At 37.8% G+C, this 20,799-nt stretch overlaps 1 protein-coding gene across 2 annotated transcripts in view; it reads right to left on the reverse strand.

Moving 5' to 3' along the window:
* The window catches only part of pdcd6ip (programmed cell death 6 interacting protein), a 49,877-nt gene that overhangs the window by 16,300 nt on the left and 12,778 nt on the right, over positions 1 to 20,799 (reverse strand). The window contains exons 4-12 of one of the 2 annotated variants that reach the window (XM_079829220.1): positions 14,138 to 14,265; positions 13,904 to 14,057; positions 13,725 to 13,825; positions 10,314 to 10,430; positions 9,980 to 10,202; positions 7,850 to 7,973; positions 4,327 to 4,504; positions 3,267 to 3,378; positions 2,836 to 3,005 (exon numbers count right to left, since the gene is read on the reverse strand). In XM_079829220.1, the coding sequence (XP_079685346.1) occupies positions 2,836 to 3,005; positions 3,267 to 3,378; positions 4,327 to 4,504; positions 7,850 to 7,973; positions 9,980 to 10,202; positions 10,314 to 10,430; positions 13,725 to 13,825; positions 13,904 to 14,057; positions 14,138 to 14,265 (1,307 nt within the window). Of the gene's footprint in view, positions 1 to 2,835; positions 3,006 to 3,266; positions 3,379 to 4,326; positions 4,505 to 7,849; positions 7,974 to 9,979; positions 10,203 to 10,313; positions 10,446 to 13,724; positions 13,826 to 13,903; positions 14,058 to 14,137; positions 14,266 to 20,799 lie in introns of both variants that reach the window. The other variant, XM_079829219.1, reaches the window with a different exon arrangement.

Consider the following 20,799-nt stretch of genomic DNA (forward strand, 5'->3'; position numbering starts at 1 on the left):
TGTCCGCACCAGCAGATGATATCGTTGTGTTTAATTTAATCACGCTGTTTTGTCGTCTGCTGCTTCAAATGCTTGAGCTCTTTAAAGCAGGATGGATTCTGATTGGCTTTTTGAATTGGCTGATTTTATCGTTCGTCAGCTGGAGAAAGATTTTATCTGAAAGTGATTCCAACCTTTGTCCAAGTTTCTCTGTGCTGTAATCGTTATAGCGGTGCTGTGGACTCTGCTATTCTTTTATGTTTAGAACAATGTGCCAACATGTATGTGTATGATGTACGTTTATGTGTGTGTGTATAATAATATATATGCATGTATGCATGTGCACATCTGTGTATACACCCAGTAATAAGTATTAATTTAGCATTATTTATTAATGACTTAAAGGGTTAGTTCACCCAAAAATGAAAATTCTGTCATTAATTACTCACCCTCATGTCGTTCGACACTAGGGTTGGGTATCGTTTGGGTTTTTTTCGATTCCGGTGCCAAACCGATACTTTTAAAACGGTTCCGGTGCCTAAACGGTGCCTGAACCGATACTTTTTTTTTTTTAAAAAGGCCACAAAACGAGGTGGATGACATTAAATGGCTTTTTATTTATTTATTTTTTATTTAAATTGAACCATTTATTAAAAGTTTAATGTATACTTAAATGTATGAATATAAATAAATACAAAACACAATTTACTTATTTACAAATTATAATTGACTTATTTACAAATTCACAGTAAAACATAAGCCACCTAACCCAACTACAACAAGCCTAATATAACTCTAAACAGTTACAGTAATAACAGCAGTTAGCCTAGTCTGTATTCTTGCTCTGCTACTAACCAGCTTCGAGCTTCAGCTCTTTTTTGAAATATGATCATATTCTCTGGCTAAATATTTTAGAACGCATCGTCTTAATGTTTCCATGGCGACGCGTCAGGTTTCTCACATGACACAGCAGCCGCAATAGCGCTGACAGCTCAGCTGTATCGGGTTTATTTCGTTTTTTCTTTTTATTCAAAATATTCATAATATTTATTTATTTATTTTTATTCATAATATTTATAATATAAATTCACAAACTACCTGATGTTCAAATGTGTGAGTGAATGTGTGTTAGTTGATCTATAAAGCGCAATGGGCGGCGCAATGTTAGTTTGCGCCTCAGAATCGGATCTGTCGGATTTACAACACTTGAGAGCATTCTCGTCTCACGAAATACATGAAAGTAAGTGACCAGTGAACTGGAAGAAGAATAGAGTAAACGATATAGCTACTATATAATGTGCATGTATCTGACGTGAATAAAACATGTAACGTTAGTCAAATTATAATCGTCTGAAAGGATTGTCATTGCCGCTTTCATAGACATCAGTGGGTGTTTTGTTGCTAGTAGCCTACTTATGAGCATTTAAATGTCTGAAACCTGAAATAAACATGATATCGTTGAAAACACTGAATAGTTGTCATGAGTTGTGATGTGACCAGCGCTGAGCGTCTGTCTCTGGCTCAGCCAAAGCGCGAAAGCACGTTTGAATTTTGGCACCGAAATGAGGAACCGAAATCTGCGTTCTGATTCGGTCCGGTACATACCGGTTATATAAGTACCGGTGCCATATTGGAACCGGATTTCGGTACCCAACCCTATTCGACACCCGTCAGACCTCCGTTCATCTTCAGAACACAAATGAAGATATTTTAGTTGAAATCTGATGGCTCTGAAAGGCACAATTGGCACAATGCACTTTACACTCTCAAGACCCTTAAAAGGCACTAAAGACGTCGTTACAAAGTCCATCTCACTACAGTGGTTCTACAATAACTTTATGAATCGGCGAGAATAGTTTTTGTGCGCAAAAAAACCCTAAATAATGACTTACATAGTGATGACGATTTCAAAACACGGCATCATGAAGCTTCGAAGCGTTATGAATCAGTGAGTCGATTCAGTGGTTTGAATCGCCAAATTTCAGCAGTTTGGCGGTTTGACACGCAATCCGAATCATCATTCGACTCACTGATTCATAACGCTTCCAAGCTTCATAATGGCTTGTTTTGAAATCGTCATCACTATGCAAGTCGTTATTTAGGGTTTTTTTGCGCACAAAAACTATTGTCGCCGATTCATAAAGTTATTTTAGAACCACTGTAGTGAGATGGACTTTGTAACGACGTCTTTAGTACCTTTTAAGGGTCTTGAGAGTGTGAAGTGCATTGTGCCAATGGAGGCCATTCAGAGCCATCAGATTTCAGCTAAAATATCTTCATTTCTGTTCTGAAGATGAACGGAGGTCTTACGGGTGTCGAACGACATGAGGGTAAGTAATTAATGACAGAATTTTCATTTTTGGGTGAACTAACCCTTTAATGCCATATCAGCAGCAATGTCTATATTCATGGCAATCAATAGTATTTCAATTTAAAAAAAAAATATTCTGATTACAATATTACTTCAATACGTTGTTTACAATAATTTTACAATTTTGTCTTAAAAAACAATCGATATACAAAAACATACATATAAACAAATAATTTATAACCATTATTTATAAACTATTAGAGTTTTTATGAATATTTATATTTTTTTATATTTTCAGTATTCATTTCAATTTTTGTAATTTTGTTATGCATGATTCATTTTTATTACTTTTTGATTAAAAAAATATTCATAAATAGTTAGAAGTAGCTTATAGTATAGTACCGTAACTTAAATTTATTTCAGTTAGTTTCCAAGGCAACATTTTTTCATTTAATGATCTCATTTTAAGCTTTTACCAACCATTTATAGTTTAAATTATTTCAATTAAAAATAGTTTTAGTAAATGAGAACAGCACTGAGCTCACCTCACTGCCCTGCAGAGTCTTGGCAGGGTTGGCAGACGGTATGGCGGCACTGAGCTCATTCTCTGGCTTGCAGAGCAAAGCAATCATCTCACAATGTTCAGTGTAACGGCCTTTCACCACCTGATCAGCCTGCACTGCCTTGTCCAGTATATTGCAAAAATTATTTCCCTCTGCATGGGATGAAAAAGAGAGAGAGAGAGAGAGAGAGAGAGAGAGAGAGAGAGAGAGAGAGAGAGAGAGAGAGAGAGAGAGAGAGAAAAAACCATCATGAGCAAAGTGATGGGTTCCTATAGCTCAACTGGTAGAGCATGACACTCCAAGGTCATGCTCAGGAAACACAAACTGATAATGTGTTTACCTAGAAGGCATTGTAAGACTCATTTGGTAAAAGCATCTGCTTAATGCATAAGTGGGGGTGGAAGTGTATGTACCTGCTCTGAGTGACTTATACAGATCTCCAGAGGGAGTTCTGTTCCAGCGCTGACTGAATTTGCCTCGGAGTTCATTGTCTGTCGTTTCCTCATCATCTAATATCTTCAAGGACTGTAACACCAACACACAATGTTTTTGTTCATGATACAAATTGGCATGAAGTGCAAGTCCATACAGTCAGATGGTGTCATACACATACAGTGGGTTCAAGAGTCTAAAGTCGGGTGCACACTGTACGATTTATTAAAGTCCTTTATGACTGTTGCTTGTCAGACTATACGAACGTGATCCCCGCTGTAAGCCATGTCACACTGTGGGATCTCAGCTGTCTGTGTGGCAGTCAAGACGGGTTACAAACGGACGCAAGAACTGACACATTCAGTGATGCGAGCTGCATTTACATGCAGGATAGAAATGGTGGCTAGCAAACAAAAACACTCTAGTGTTAATTTTGATCATGGCTACTCTTGAAAAGACAACATGAAGACGATGTGTATGGAGCAAGTGGCGGTTTGTTGTCGTCTCACTAATTGCGTCATCAGGTTCTGTGTTTCTTATTGGTTTTTGATTTTGATTTGTCGTAGAATAAGCCACATTATAGGACAGTGCATCAAATTCTGAATTTCGCAATGGTCATTAATCGGCTGCGGTTTGAACATGTCAAACTAACGGTCAAAGACTTCAGATATTGGCTTAGGATCAGAGAAATCTGTTTTAGACGGCCAAATAGTAGTGTGAACCCAGCCATTTAAACCTGGAAATAAATCATTTTAGGATTTAGAAAAATCAGGATGAAAAAATAAATGATTCTGTGATATTTGCAGGTCACATGACAAATGTACACACATTTGTGTCACTGATCATGTGAACTCCTTTTGTACAGATGGTTTTTGCTTTCATCGAAGCACAAGAATCTCTAATTTTCACTCAAATTGTTATAATGAAAATGTTAAAAGGCATCAAATAACATATATTAAGTATTTTTACTAGTGGTCTCAATCTCTAGGATCATGCTGCTTATAAAAAAAGCATGAAACAAATGGTGAACGTGTGCATCACCTCATCCAGGATCTCACGGTTCCTCTGCAGTAGTTCAGGGAGATCTCTAATCAGCTGTTCGATGCTCTGCAGGCCGCCTTGCTGAATAACCGCGCGGCTCTTCTCCAGGATGGACTGAGGGACAGCGTCTCCCGACAGATCTTCTAGTGCGGCCGGCAGGTTCAAAGACGCCAACACCCTAACCGATCAGCAACAACCAATCAATCACGTCTAAAACTCTTATTTATGCATCCAAAACACTGTCTAAATGTGTATAAAAATGATTAATTTGATAAATATTTAGACGGCATATTCAGGTTTAACTAAAAGGTGTTATGCACATTATTTCATTAGTCAATAGTGTCTTAAAACAATAAAAGGGTTAGTTCACCCAAAAATTAAAATTCTGTCATTAATTACTTACCCTTATGTCGTTCGACACCCGTCAGACCTCCGTTCATCTTCGGAACAGAAATGAAGATATTTTAGTTGAAATCTGATGGCTCTGAAAGTCCTCCATTTGCTCAATGGTACTCTACACTCTCAAGACCCTTAAAAGGCACTAAAGACGTCGTTACAAAGTCCATCTCACTACAGTGGTTCTACAATAACTTTATGAATCGGCGACAATAGTTTTTCTGCGCAAAAAAACCCTAAATAATGACTTACATAGTGATGATGATTTCAAAACACGGCATCATGAAGCTTCGAAGCGTTATGAATCAGTGAGTCGATTCAGCGGTTTGAATCGCCAAATTTCAGCAGTTTGGCGGTTTGACACGCGATCCGAATCATCATTCGACTCACTGATTCATAACGCTTCGAAGCTTCATGATGCTTTGTTTTGAAATCGTCATCACTATGCAAGACGTTATTTAGGGTTTTTTTGCGCACAAAAACTATTGTTGCCGATTCATAAAGTTATTTTAGAACCACTGTAGTGAGATGGACTTTGTAACAACGTCTTTAGTGCCTTTTAAGGGTCTTGAGAGTGTAGAGTACCATTGAGCAAATGGAGGACTTTCAGAGCCATCAGATTTCAACTAAAATATCTTCATTTCTGTTCTGAAGATGAACGGAGGTCTTACGGGTGTCCAACGACATGAGGGTAAGTAATTAATGACAGAATTTTCATTTTTGGGTGAACTAACCCTTTAAATACAGAGGAGTAAGAGTCAGGGATGCAAACTCATCTGGGGTGAAAAGGTGACAAAGATGCAGGAAGAAGACCTTTAAAATGTGAATTTAGTCATTTTTTGCACGAGAATAGAGGATTCATACTTGACTACACACTTAACAGAATAAAAAACCTCTCTAATCCACTTGTCTCAGATCATATTCACACTGTTGTTTTTATGAAAACCCATTCAATATACGCACAACCAGCGCAACGTCATAGAATGTCTCTGAACAGATTCACGCCCACTTTTAGGGGAAAATAAACTAGACTCCCATAGACTTCAATACAAAATAGCGGCACAAAACAATGTCCGTACACAGCCGGCAGGCTTGAATAACTTAAGCACTAAGATTAAACATGTCAAGTACTTATATGTCCAGCCTGCCTGCCATAGAACGTAAAAGATACATCCACACACTTAATTTGGTCAATTTAAAAACATGTCCCGCCATTTACTCGTACCTCAGCGAACCATCAGGTAAGCCAGTGAATGATTTAACTTCGTTTTTGAATCATGAAGTACGGATGATGCTATCGGAAGCTAAATCAGGCTAATTGTATGGCTGGCCAGAAAAGTGCACTCAGTACTCTAAATATAAAGACATAATATATACATTTAAAGATGTTTACTAGGAAAAACTAAGTAAAATTTACAGTTTTACTTGATTTACAGTTATTATACCAATTTGATGGTGGGAGAATGAAGGGACATGTTTTTAAATTACATCGATTTTCATTTAAACGTCTGCGTCATTTTCAATGTCGACGTGCAATTACACATGCTGAGGGAGCATGATAACCCCTGAGGGAGGGATTCTGGCAGACCAATCACAGCGCTTGCGGTCTGCGTAGAATTGACGCGTTGTTACATTTTTAGAGAGGTGCACGTCAGGCTGCGCATGCTACACACAGCCTACACCATACACTTGACGCTGAAGTATAAATTGGGCGTTACTCCACGTACATGAGTCTGAAGAGTGAAAGAATGTTTGCTTTGATGTGTCCAGTTTAAACTGCTCATTTGCGTCTCTATACAGACTTCAGAAGGATCCTAGCGTCTGAAACAAGTGGATGGTTTATTTGATTGGCATCCTCGTGTCTATAGAGACAGAGCGTATTTAGGCCACACCCACACCGGGGGGGGAAACAATCCAACGCTCTCCATTGACTTTGCATTGCGTGAGACTGCCTCATTGTCATTTCGGACTTTTAACAAAAAACAGAACAATGTCTAAAAGCTGATATGTGACAAGGTGTACAGCAAACAAGCTAAACAAAACCCAGAAATAAGTTTTTATAAGCTGTCGACTCCAAAAAAAGAGCGTTGGAAGTGGATAAAGGCAATACGACGTGAAGCTTCAGCAGGAAGAATGGGTACATTTTGGGATCCCGACACTCAGTATGCCTCAATATGTCTGTGTGCAGTAAACATTTTTTCACTGTTAAGTCAAATATCCAAATGTCAGTTTTATATATTATATTTCCTGTCGCTGATTACGTTCCCCTCTAGTCGCCGTAGTTCTCAGTGTAATATGACCCGTCGCGCTCTGTCTCAATGCCCTGAATCCACTTTTTTGTCCTTAAATGCTCGTTTTTTGGGTCAACAGCTTATAAAAACGTCTGGGTTTTTGCTTCTGGGTTTTGTTTAGCTTGTTTGCTGTACACTTTGTCACATATCAGCTTTTATACATTGTTCAGTTTTTTGTTATAAGTCCGAAATGACAAGGAGTCAGCCTCACGCAATGCAAAGTCAATGGAGACGGTTTGATTGTTTTCCCCCCAGGTGGGCGTGGTCTTCAGATTATGACACGTGTCGCTCTGTCTCTATAGGTTTGTTCAGAGCATTTTGTTTTGTAAACAAGGCACAGTGTAACGGAGAGTTTGCAAAGAAACTTTAAGTAAATGATTTCATAATGCTTTGTCTGTAAATTACAGTTTTAAATAGATAATGTTTTCACAACATGAAATCTGTTTCTTATGCAATGACGTTAGCCAATCATAATAGTGGTTTACTGACAAGCCTTAAAAAGGATCATTTCAGAGAAGAGGGTCAGAATGAAGGTTGACAAATTGGTTTTACACTCTTTTTATTTTGCAAAAAACTTGATTTACTTTAAAAGTGAACATCAAGAACCATTAAAATAATTTAAAAAAACTCCATGTCATGAGCACTTTAATTAGTTTGAAGTTAAACGTTTAACTATGGAACTTTTATTTTGGCGGAAAACTGCATGGCAATCACAAATCCCACAAAGGACCGGTTTTAGATTTAAGTTTGCATCCTTGAATAGTTCTCAATCTACATGTTAATGGACTTTTAATGGAGTTTAAATTGACTCGTGTAATACATGCACAAACACTGACCCATTGCAGAGGTTTGTTGCTTCTCTCATGCTGCCAATCAGTCTGTTGACTGTGTCAGCCTTCCTGGAATTGGCTGCACTCACTGACTGCTGCACTGCCATCGGCACCATCTTCTCAAACAGATCTAAACAAAAATTGGATCATTTGCATTTCATTTCATTGGATTTTTACTAGGGCTGTCAAAAGATTAATCGCGATTAATCACATCCAAAATAAAAGTTTGTGTTTACATAATATATGTGTGTGTACTCTGTTAATTATTATTTATATATAAATACACACACAAGCATGTATATATTTAAGAAAAAAAATATTTTATATATAAAACATTTATATTTATATATATTATAGATTATATAAATGTATATACATGCAAATATTTCTTAAACATATACATGAATGTGTGTGTATTTATACAGGGAGTGCAGAATTATTAGGCACGTTGATTTTCTGATCATATTTTTTTTCCAGGCACATTTGACCAATTCCAAACCACAGTAATCCTAATAACTACTATTGATTTAGTATTTAATAATGTATAAGTGATATATATTTGTTCATGAAGGCTGGAAATGAAAATCACCTTATATTCAGGTGTGCAGAATTATTAGGCATGTTTTCTTTTACAGATAAATTGAGCCAAAAAAGAGATTTAACTCAGACTGAAAAGTCAAAAAGTATTAAATGCCCATGAGAAGGATGCAATACTAATGCAATACTAGACATTGCAGTTTAGGCATGACCATTGGACAGTGAAATGCTCGATGTGTCAGCAGGGTCAGACAAAAACATGTGGCGGAGAAAAGACACCTGTTAACTGCAAAAGAATTAAGAATTAAGGTGAAGAATTAAGGGTGAAACCATCAGGAACCCTTTAGTCTCCAGCGCCACCATTTTCCAGAGCTGCAACCTACCTGGAGTCTCCAGAAGTGCAAGGTGTCAGGATCTCAGAGACTTCAGTTAGGTAAAGAATCCTAAAAAATGACCCCCACTAGATAAGAATCATAAGCTGAAGTGTTGTAAAATACATGAAGCCTACTTTTTTATAGGCTTTATATGTTTTATAGGTTGAGAGTGACTCTTGAAGGACCAGCACCACATCCTCTAGTACCACTGTTTGAAGAATTCATCTTCCAGAATCTGGCAGTACGTTTTGGGAGTTCATTTTAGTCCATCCTGAAGTCCGTTTTGCAGAGATGGACTAAAAATGAACTCCCAAAACGTACTGCCAGATTCTGGAAGATGAATTCTTCAAACAGTGGTACTAGAGGATGTGGTGCTGGTCCTTCAAGAGTCACTCTCAACCTATCTGTCCATAAAGCCTATAAAAAAACCTTCTTCATGTATTTTACAACACTTCAGCTTGTGATTCTTATCTAGTGGGGGTAATTTTTTAGGATTCTTTACCTAACTGAAGTCTCTGAGATCCTGACACCTTGCACTTCTGGAGACTCCAGGTAGGTTGCAGCTCTGGAAAATGGTGGCGCTGGAGACTAAAGGGTTCCTGATGGTTTCACCCTTAATTCTTCACCTTAATTCTTAATTCTTTTGCGGTTAACAGGTGTCTTTTCTTCACCACCTGTTTTTGTCTGACCCTGCTGACCCAACGAGCATTTCACTGTCCAATGGTCATGCCTTAACTGCAATGTCTAGTATTGCATTAGTATTGCATCCTTCTCATGGGCATTTAATACTTTTTGACTTTTCAGTCTGAGTTAAATCTCTTTTTTGGCTCAATTTATCTGTAAAAGAAAACATGCCTAATAATTCTGCACACCTGAATATAAGGTGATTTTCATTTCCAGCCTTCATGAACAATTATATATCACTTATACATTATTAAATACTAAATCAATAGTAGTTATTAGGATTACTGTGGTTTGGAATTGGTCAAATGTGCCTGGAAAAAAAATAATGATCAGAAAATCAACGTGCCTAATAATTCTGCACTCCCTGTATATAAATAATAATTAACAGAGTACACACACATATATTATGTAAACACAAACTTTTATTTTGGATGCGATTAATCGCGATTAATCTTTTGACAGCCCTAATTTTTACACATAAGAAAGGGGGAAATACCCGCCCACCCCAAAAAAAATAGAGTCATGTGTGCCTCATTCTGACCTGTGTACTTCTGGCTGAGTGGCGTCTGCACTGCAGTTGCTTTGACCAGAGATGCTTTGCCGATGTGCTCCAGGTCTTTGACCTCCGGCACACGGTCATGGTAAATGAAGTCGTTGTCCTTCTTTGCAGCCGTGAGAGCACGATTGATCTTATCTGACAGATCTTTTACGTTAACATACTCGTCGTATCGGGAAGCCGCCGTCTTCACCAGCTCTGTGGCGTGCTGCAAGACACGCGTGAGAAACCTTAACGCCAACGTCCAATCAATGAAGCTCAAAACTGAATAAACAAATCAAGCAACCGGGCATACAAAAAGAAACACAGACAAACACACCTGCAGCCGAGCAATCTCCTCTCCGAATTTTTTCTTCTGATTGGCCAAGGCTGACTGGTGCATCTCCGCGGTGGCCTGCATCATACAGTGCTTCGCGGCGAGAACAGGAAGCACTTCCTGGAAATAAAAATACTGACCAGGGAGAGGCAACCACAGCAATCACAAACGCCACGGCAACCACGAACCAACACCACGGGCAACCACAAACGAGCACAGACACACAGCACAGGGTGCAGGAAGAGAAAACAGAACAGCAAATCAGCACGCATCCTTCAGCGAACCCCAACCAAATCCTCACACAACGCTCATGCAGCGTTCACTCACAGATCAGTAGGAGAAGAAACAAAGGCTGGAGGCTTTGAGTGTGTGTCTGTGTATGCAGGGGTGACTAGCAGTTATACGGGAATTAAGGTAACTCAAATCTATAGGCGCATACAGGCGGTTAAGGGTGCTCCGATTGATCGGGTGCAGATTGTTTTCGGTTGCCTCTATAAAGGCAGATCAGATGACACAAAACTATGCACAGCTAAAATTGCTTCACATTCATTGGTCTCATCCGACTCATCATTCTCTCCTTCCTAGTTGGGATGTCACAAGTACCGGTACTTCGGTACCAAGTCGGTACTGAAATTATAAAAATGTGACGATACCAGCATTTCTGTAGTACTGACAGCATAAGTATATTCTGTAGCCGCAGCTGCATTCAGTCGCTTCCGTGTTTATCTAAGTGCAGGGGTTCCAGACTGTAGCCGAGTATATACTAATGTCTGTGGATATTAAACTGCAAAATACTATTTAAATATTACTCCTGCATCATGTTCTGCGTCTCTGTGTGAATGACGGGCGGTCGGGGGCACTCCCATCTGACACTCGCTCGCTGTCTTTGTAGTCTCTGCCGTGTGTTCACTATATGAGGACACGAAGGCATAAACCGTCACTTCATGAGAATTTACCGTTTCATTTGAGAAAACTATCATTTCATGAACACAGACACTGAAGGGTCTTCATGGCAACCCGTCAAAATAAAAGTTTGCTTAAATTTTTTTTTTAAATTGACAGAATATATCCGGCTACTGTTGTGGCCTACAGCAGATTTAGCTAAGTCTCTATGTAATAATAATACGTCTCTGCTAATAATAATAATAATTATGCCTAGATGGTTGATTATTTTTCACTTGATTTTTTTTTATAAACAATGTTTACTTTTAAACAGTATACAGCCTTTAAATGTTTATGTATTATTTACTTATTACGATTATCATCATAAATAATAAACTTAATACATTTAAAAAAAACATTTTTAAATAGTTATATATAAAAAAAGAAAAAAAAAACATTTAGCTGTGGTACCGAAATTGGTACAGAGTACCGCAACATTTTTAATGCTATTGGTACCGACTACTGGAATTTTGGCACCATGACATCCCTACTTCCTAGTGCACTTTTGTTCCTCCCTAAAAGGCCAAACGCAACATACAAATCAGCTAAATCAGTGATTGTCGTAAAATGCAGTCTATTGTTGCTAAACTACAGGACATACTCGTTAATAAATTATTTTTTTTTTTACTGCATTAAGCCGTGAAAGAGATAGTGTTTCCAAAGCGGCTTTTTGTGCGTGCGCTAGCAGGGTGAACAGTGAACTTTGAGCTTCTGGTTTGTGCCTAAACAGTTAAATACACACAGAAATGTGTCAAAATGCCCGATTTGGTGAGTATTCATGTAGGTTATGTCTTCAGTGAACATAAACAGTTGGGAAATAAATTGCAAGTGTCACAGTGTATTGGATCAGTGCATTTAGTCTTAAAGTGACGGCAGCCTATGGGTTCTTTCACACCTGAATATTTGTTTTGGAACCTGGTGCGTTTTTTCACTTGGTTCGGTTCGTTTAGGCATGTGTGAACATGGCAAACGCGTTCGGATCCGCACCAAAACAATCACTCAGAGACCTTCTGAACAAACTCTGTGAAGGTTCGCTTGAGGTGTGGAAGCAATCCTACCCAACGGACAAAATGGTATTATAATTCATAACAGGAAATGCGCTATTTAAAAAGCAGTAGTGCCTGATTCTGTGAGTGAACACATTAGTCATCACAGTTGAAAACCAAAAGAGCACCTCTTCATTTTAAAATCTTGTGAAATTGGGCTTCTTCGTGTGAGAATGCTGTCCCGATGAAGCCTTGATACTTGCTCTAGCTGCATTATAACAGTGTTTGCGTGTGTCCTGACACAGTTAACCTCAAGACAGCGCTGGGAGATCCAGAGAGAGCGTTTGAATTTGCTGCAGTATTAATTAGGGCTGTCAAAAGATGAATCGCGATTAATCGCATCCAAAATAAAAGTTTGTGTTTACATAATATATGTGTGTGTACTCTGTTAATTATTATTTATATATAAATACACACACAAGCATGTATATATTTAAGAAAAAAATATTTTTATATATAAAACATTTATATTTATATATATTATAGATTTTATAAATGTATATACAGTATATACATGCAAATATTTCTTAAATATATACATGAATGTGTGTGTATTTATATATAAATAATAATTAACAGAGTACACACACATATATTATGTAAACACAAACTTTTATTTTGGATGCGATTAATCGCGATTAATCTTTTGACAGCCCTAGTATTAATACAAATGTAGTATATCATTTAACAGCAGGAATGACGGCTACATTCGTATGGTGCTTGCGTGTCTCGACAGTTACAAATAAGAAGCGAACTTGTCAATTACCTTGATGGATGACGCAGAGGAAACTCTGACCAATAAAAGGACAGTTGAACTCGCATGTGACTTGCGTGAACACATTTTTGTATGCTTTGAAAGTTTGCCTTGTGAAAGCGAACCGAACCAAGAATAAAACCCCTAATACACTTGTTGCAATCCTTAATGTTTTTAAGAGAGAAAACTACTCACTACTCACTCTTTAGTAGATTTAGTAGGATTAATCTATATTTGAATGATTTTACATTGGACTAGACAACTTTCTGTTGATTTTATATTTCACATGAGAGCAATATTTGTTAGGATCTAAGCTGTTCCTAATCTCCTCTAAGAGAGGGAATTGAATATGTTGCACGCCAATAAATAAAGAGTTGTTAATTCATAATACTTTCTTTATATTTTATAATTAACATACGTTGCTGTTTAGAATAGTTAAATAACTCCTGTGGGTATATTTGAAGCCTTCTATTTATCATGAAGTATTTCGGTGATTGTTATCGGATGATACTGCTTTCAGTGATCCTGATCGGAGCACCCTTACAGACAGTTATTGCTGCATGCAGTTTGTGGGGATTTTTGATTAACTGTCTCTAGTGACCCCTAGTGGACCACCTTGACCACCTTAACCGCTTATGTGTCTGTCATGTGTGTACTGGCAGCTGCGCATACCTTGGGCAGATTCTCTTTGTATTGACATTGCTTAAAAGCGTCGCCGTAGTAATCTGCCGCCTGGTTGGCAAGTTTAGCGACGATGGCATCCTTCATCTTATCTGCGAGATGAAACAGCGGACAATTAAAATTGTGTCAACTACAAACAGAAAAATGCACAAGTATAAACACAGACGCACCAGCAGTGGCCTTGAGAACGAAGACCTCCTGTGCCTGGCTGAGCATGATCTGACTGAGCGTGCCCACCGTCTCGGGGGAGATGTCCATGGTGGGCTCTCGATTCAGAGCAGACAGCACTGTATCCTTTATATGAGCAAATGCACCACTCGCCAGCTGGAAAGAGACCAGAAAAGCTTGTAACATTCCTCTCTCGATTGTCTGTGCTGTTGGAGGATTTAAGGTCAAACTCGAACCTGGTAGTACTTGGCGGCAGTCTTCAATCCCTCGTCATTGTCGAGATTCTGCTCAGAAGCAATCTGACTCGCCAGCGCACCCACATTAAACAACACGCATGTCTTCTCATAGCCCACACTTGCCAATGCTGAAACACACAAACATGTAAGGGATAATGCAAGGCTAGCCATTCATTAAACGATTTTAATGCACAACGTAGAAGCGAAGACATTTAAAATACAACAAAATTAGCCTATTTATTTAGGATTTTGAGTCACAATTACATCAGTATAGGTGCTCGAGTAATCTGTCAGTCACTACTGGAGGTGTCACGACACACACGGCGACATGTTCTGCGACTCGGTGTCATTCAGGTGTCAGCGTGTCGTAGGGTTGGGCGATGTCTCCTAAACTGGCAGTTGACGATGTTTACAGTAAAATGGACGATGATATCGTCGTTTTTTTTATTAATACAAATTAGGGCTGTCAAAAGATTAATCGCGATTAATCGCATCCAAAATAAAAGTTTGTGTTTACATAATATATGTGTGTGTACTCTGTTAATTATTATTTATATATAAATACACACACAAGCATGTATATTTAAGAAAAAAATATTATTTTTTATATACAAAACATTTATATTTATATATATTATAGATTACATAAATGTATATACAGTATATACATGCAAATATTTCTTAAATATATACATGAATGTGTGTGTATTTATATATTCCTGAAGCTTCCTGAACAGATTCCTGAACAGAACAGATCAGCTTCCTGAACAGATCAGATGTGCTCCAACAGTAGCCACTTTCAAATCCAGACTCAAAACACATCTGTTTAGCTGTGCATTTACTGAATGAGCTGTGCCACTGTACGTGCTTTGTCCGGACTGCTTGCATTTTAATTTATATGCTTAAATTTAACCCTGTTTTTATTTTTATTTTTAATTATACTCTTTATTTTTATCTTTCAATATTTTCTTTATTTTTTATTTCTTTAAATTCCTATTATAACTGTAATATTTTTATTTCATTTCTGTGTAAAGCACTTTGAATTGCCACTGTGTATGAAATGTGCTATACAAATAAACTTGCCTTGCCTTGCCTTGCCTATATAAATAATAATTAACAGAGTACACGCACATATATTATGTAAACACAAACTTTTATTTTGGATGCGATTATTCGCGATTAATCTTTTGACAGCCCTAATACAAATATATAATTTACTATATCTGTATTTTACTATCTTTTTAGATAAATACTATTTTCTCCTTAAAAACTATATAATTTCGTTATTTTACTAACCCAAATAATGACTCATCCTCTTTTTACATAAATACTATTTTCTACTTAAAAACTATATCATTTTGTTATTTTACTCATCCGTGCTAGGTTGCACATGAGGGAAAAAAGTAGCTTCCACTTAAGAAGAGCTGTGTACTTTTTATTTTAATATATCTCTTTACATAAATACTATTTTCTACTTCAAAACTATAATTTCGTTACTAACCCAGTGTTTTGTATGTTAATGCTGTTTTACATGAATAATACCGAGTGAAGCACAAAGCTTTGTTTACAAAGGAAAAAAAATGTGCAGCCATGAATGGATTCATGCCGAATGAGAGAGGTAGGCTGAGCTCAATTTAAAGGGTAACTAAACCCTAAACCAACTTTTTTTTAGTTAATGATCTGTAATACTGGGGCTTTATTAATGCTGTTCATTGATTCGAGTAAATGTTTTGACATTTGAGTATAAAGTGTTTTAATTCTATAAAATATGGTGTAAAACCGCCAAAGTGCTGCCCTCTTAAGGTTGAACGGTGGCTACTGCAGTTGAGTTTTCCTATTGGACGTTGTGGTACATCGTGACATAGGATGGTACCTCCAACGGCTCACTATCCGCGCCCCTGCACGAGCTCACCACGCCCTCAGAAATGTTTCCCCCAATCACACGATGAGAACGGCTTCACTCCAGTATGAACTGTCATATTACATGAAGTAGAAACATTATGAATGAAACTCACTGATACTTGCTTTAACATTGTATTGAAGAATATACGGTTAAATAATGCAGTTGTCAGTACACGTCAGGCTTTTCTTGTGATATTATTGCCGCCCGTCATGTGTACAGATAATTTTCATACATGAGACGCGCTTTCAAACCCTGACACAAGTGGTTGCCGCGGACGCAGATAGATTAGGTCAGTTCTCTTGCGCGGCTGCTTCACTAGCATCGTCGGCATCGGGAGTTAACGCAGTTTGAGCAGCGGCTCGCATTGATGAGGCTCCGGGTTTGTGTCTACAGACAATCCACCCTCCTCCACTTCAGGTGAAGGTAGGAGAAATGACCGCTCTGTTGCAAAGCTGGAGTCACTCCAGTCATTCTCCATCTTTGTGACTCGCGAGTCTGACAGCTGTCAATCAATCCGTCCCTGCGGGTCTCAGGTGCACGCCCTCCGCTCAGCCCCGCCCTCGGTTCATCCCCTCTGTGTCCGCCGGGCTCTGCCCACTTTTCCAGCATTTTTAGAAAATTGCCAGTGGGTGGAGTTAAGCTCTGAGCAGGGGTTTAGTTGTCAGCTTTTTTTATTCTGTTTTGCGATTTCCGTGAATTTTAACAATAGGCCTAACGTTAGTCCATTTTATCCCACATGGACATCTCGTTTCTTTTCTCAAATCTTCTTCGCGTCGCACCCATTTTCGTTTTTTTATAATTAAGTCTATTATACCCATTCACATCCTTTATAGTGGGAAAGTAGAAAAACAATGTAGGACAAATAGGCTTCCTTTTTACTTAATTTTATTTAACACAGTTTGTGCTTGTTATTAGACTTGGTAAGACGCGTCAAGTTTATTTGAATAGCGCATTTCACACACACAGGCCATTTTACTTTCGTTTTCTCTGGCAGTGAATAATCAAACATAGCTTAAATGTCTTGAACCTGTGGAAGATAAAATTTCGCTCTTCAGAACTTTTACAACAAGTAAAATCTGGGTAGGGTTGCACCAGTCGTTCATAAGTTCTTTCTTAAATTGGAACGTAAAGTCCACACTAGAGGCTTAGTAACTACTAGATAGTTTGTAACTAACTCTATACTTTTTTCGGTTGCACCATTTGTTCTTAAGGCAGAATGTAACTAGTAGGTCGTAAGCTCTCCGTAAAGTAATGCGTAGTCGCATAATGAACTAATGAAGTTGGATTGGCTCTAGGTAGATTTGGTCATCACCATGGTGTGTCGGTAAGGACACGGAGACAGGAACCCCATTTAAATGACTTTAATGTCCATCAAGTTTACTGGTTACATTGGTGTCTGTGGGTGTGTGTGTGTGGTTTTTGTATCATTGACGCACACTAGGAATTTGGAGGAAACAACACACGGACCATCTCTCTATGATGAGCGATAACAAACTAAACAGTTCTGTGCATGATCACTGACCAATGTTGTGTTTTGATTGGCTGTCCGTTCGCGTGATCAGTGCATGATCGCTACGCAAGCTCGTCCTATATGGTTGTTGAATGGATAATGGTGTCCAGCAGAGGGCACTGCTTAACTTCCTCTTCTACACATAATATGACGTTTACCCTCAATGATCCAATAGCAGCCTTCAAATACATGAGCAGAAGTTGTGTTGAAATGCCGTGAATTTCAGTGTCATTCATTATTATAACTTCTTTTGCCTCAATTAACCAACGGTAAAAATAAGTTTCCATTAAATATACTCAATCATGAATATGCGTGAAGTGCTTTTATATATAAATAACATTCAGAAGCATTCAGTATATGAAACGACATTAACAAAGATCAATAAATACTGAAACAAAACAAAAAAACATAAGAAATTACATTTATTGATTATGACTGATTTTATTTGACATCATGACGTGCACAACACGGACCGATGGGACAGATTCACACAGTTTTGGATGGTTTCGTGTTGAATAGCTGCAAATAAAGTCATCTATTCACATAATGTTTTCTCTCTTAAAATGTAAGCGAGTGTAAATGTCAGCATTATCATATATGTGTAAAGAATTGAAGTCTGTCATGTAAAACAAGAGCTTATTATGCAGTTCAGTCAGTCTGCTTTATTATTCCAAGTTCCAACCATTACTCCTGATCGGAGCTTCCGTAAATACTTAGTTTATACGTAGAGTTACGCTTCAACTAAGTTTAATGGTGCAACGCAAAAATATTTAGTAGTGCGTAAGTTGTAACTTAGTGCCCATTTACGTCAAAACTAGGCTAAGTTGTAACTTACGCACAACTGGTGCAACCGGCCCCAGGAGAACACATGAAGATGAAGATATTTGAGAAGGTGTCTACAGCTCGTGTTTCATCTCGCGCAGAGCGGTAATATGACGCATCTTTGAGGTGAAATGATTTTTTTTTTTTAACTAATATTTAATTTTCTTATATTCTTTAGGTTACCATTATTTACTGATAATCGTTAAAATGTTTAACAGGACACTTTTTTACTGCGCATGTGTCGAACGCGATCCTCCGCGCGCATCCGTTGTGTAGTATACTTTAAAAGACGCGCGGACAGGGCTGCGCGCGTGACTCGTCCGGGCGCGGTAAGTGAAGTATACCCGGGCCTTTAGTGTGCGTCGCACTCACAACAAGACTCAAATGGGGGGCGTGGCATCATCATGTCAGTCAGCCATCATCGTCCATCGGCACAACCCTAGCGTGTCGCGATAATGTCAGTGACACATGCCAATGAAGACCGGATGTGCCAATACGCATAGTGACATGTGCCATTGGCTTCTGTGGGGCTACACGCACGCACCCGTTCCGATTTTTTTTTTGACGGACGAAAGTTTCGGAGGCAGTGTGCAAGCGTGATTGACATAACGTGAGGTCGAATTTATTTTTTGACGTGCGAAAATTTCGCATGCGAATTTCGGACTGTGTGTGCAAAGGCCCTAACTGTGTTACTATGGTTACCAATGTTTATAGTGGCGGATTAATTTCAAACTGTAATCAAACAGACCGGAACTACCTGTGCATTAAACGGTTTTACTGCACACCTTCCAGCCAATCAGAATCAAGTATTTAAACAGACCAAGGTATAAGATAAAACACACACTGGATTAAGCGCATATGTTCTTAATGCAAACCTTTTCATTCCTTTTTATTAAAAGGGTTATTGGTAAGGGGCGGTATACAGGCCCGGTTCCAGAATCAAATCACTACAGTGAGAAATGTATGATTATTTATTTACTATTCACTTTTACCAATAATTGGAATTTCACAAATATTTTGCTACAAATTGTCTATTAATCTTTTAGTCTGCCTTTACATTGCTTTATTGCTTTACTAGTATTTTAACACATCATATTCCTGAGAACCAGAAAAAAAAAGGTTTTGTGAATTTAGATTTTTTTTATAGGTCATTACATTGTTTGGAGCATAAAAAAATCAAATGGATATATAAAAAAATCCTATGTTATATGCTAAATCATCTGCTCTGTAGAGGACACCAGATCTATTTATTCAGAAAATGAAAAGACATGAATAGACAAAAACAATGGGATTTTTTTTTACATTCCCCAGTCAATTTTTATGCTTCAAGCTTTTTTTTATCCAAACTTTGTATAAAGATGATTCTCGATGTTATGAAAGATATAAAATAATAATTTGATATACCATTTTACCATGCAATAGGTGTGTAAACATGGCCATATGCTATTCCCATGCAATGCATCTATACACTGTATATAATTTGCATATTAATGTTTTTGGGACAGTATGTAAAAGTAAAAAGACGTGTAATAATATTTTCATAAGAATATCCAGACTTAAAACTCTGCATGTTGTCAGAGAAATTCGCTAAAATATAATTAAAACCTCTATTCTGGGTCTCAGGAGGATATTTCAGTCTCATGCAGAGTGGCATTATATTTAGATGTCACTTCCTAAACTTTGCAGCATGCGATTGGCCGTCGGTCCTCTTAGCAACAATAGTTTTATTCAATGAATGTTACAGACTGTCGCCACGAAAGTGAGCCAAGATCGCTACGATCACTAAAATGCTGTTGCTTTGTCAGTTCATCGTGATCTCACAAAGCTCTGTTATAAAAATTAAGTTGTCAACAATAAATCTCTTACCTACATCGTGTCTCGTTAATGAGAGATTACACGAGCCTGCATTAACTCAGCACTGCGTTGCCTAATAACGCTGCCGTTTTGAGCGGTGAGATTCTGATCGCGTTCAAGAGATCAATAACTATATCTGTGATTGCAATCATTGGCTACATTACCCACCGCTGCAAAAACACGCTGTAAATAGATGCAAATCTTCCAAATCTGTTTCGCCAATATTATTACAGTATCAACTGAGGGTGCTTTTGCTTGCGTTTGAGGGTGCTTAGCACTAGGGCTGTAACGATTTGACCAAAAATAAAAACCTCGATTAATTGAACATTTGACCTTGATTACGATTAATGAACGATTATTTTTCTTTTTTTTTTCTTTTTCTTTTTTTTCTCATAAGGTTTTTGAGTAAGTTCACTGATAAGGTTTGTACTGTAAATATTTTCTACTATTAAAGGTGGATTTTTTTTTTCTAATGAAAAAGTGCATTGTGATTTTAAAATACTTGAAGGAAACTTTCAGCAGTTGTTGTCTATGGAGCAGATTTCTGTTTGTTGTACTGCAGATACAGATAAA

This window comes from Gobio gobio (assembly GCF_949357685.1).
Source record: "Gobio gobio genome assembly, chromosome: 11".
Taxonomy (NCBI): Eukaryota; Metazoa; Chordata; class Actinopteri; order Cypriniformes; family Gobionidae; genus Gobio; species Gobio gobio.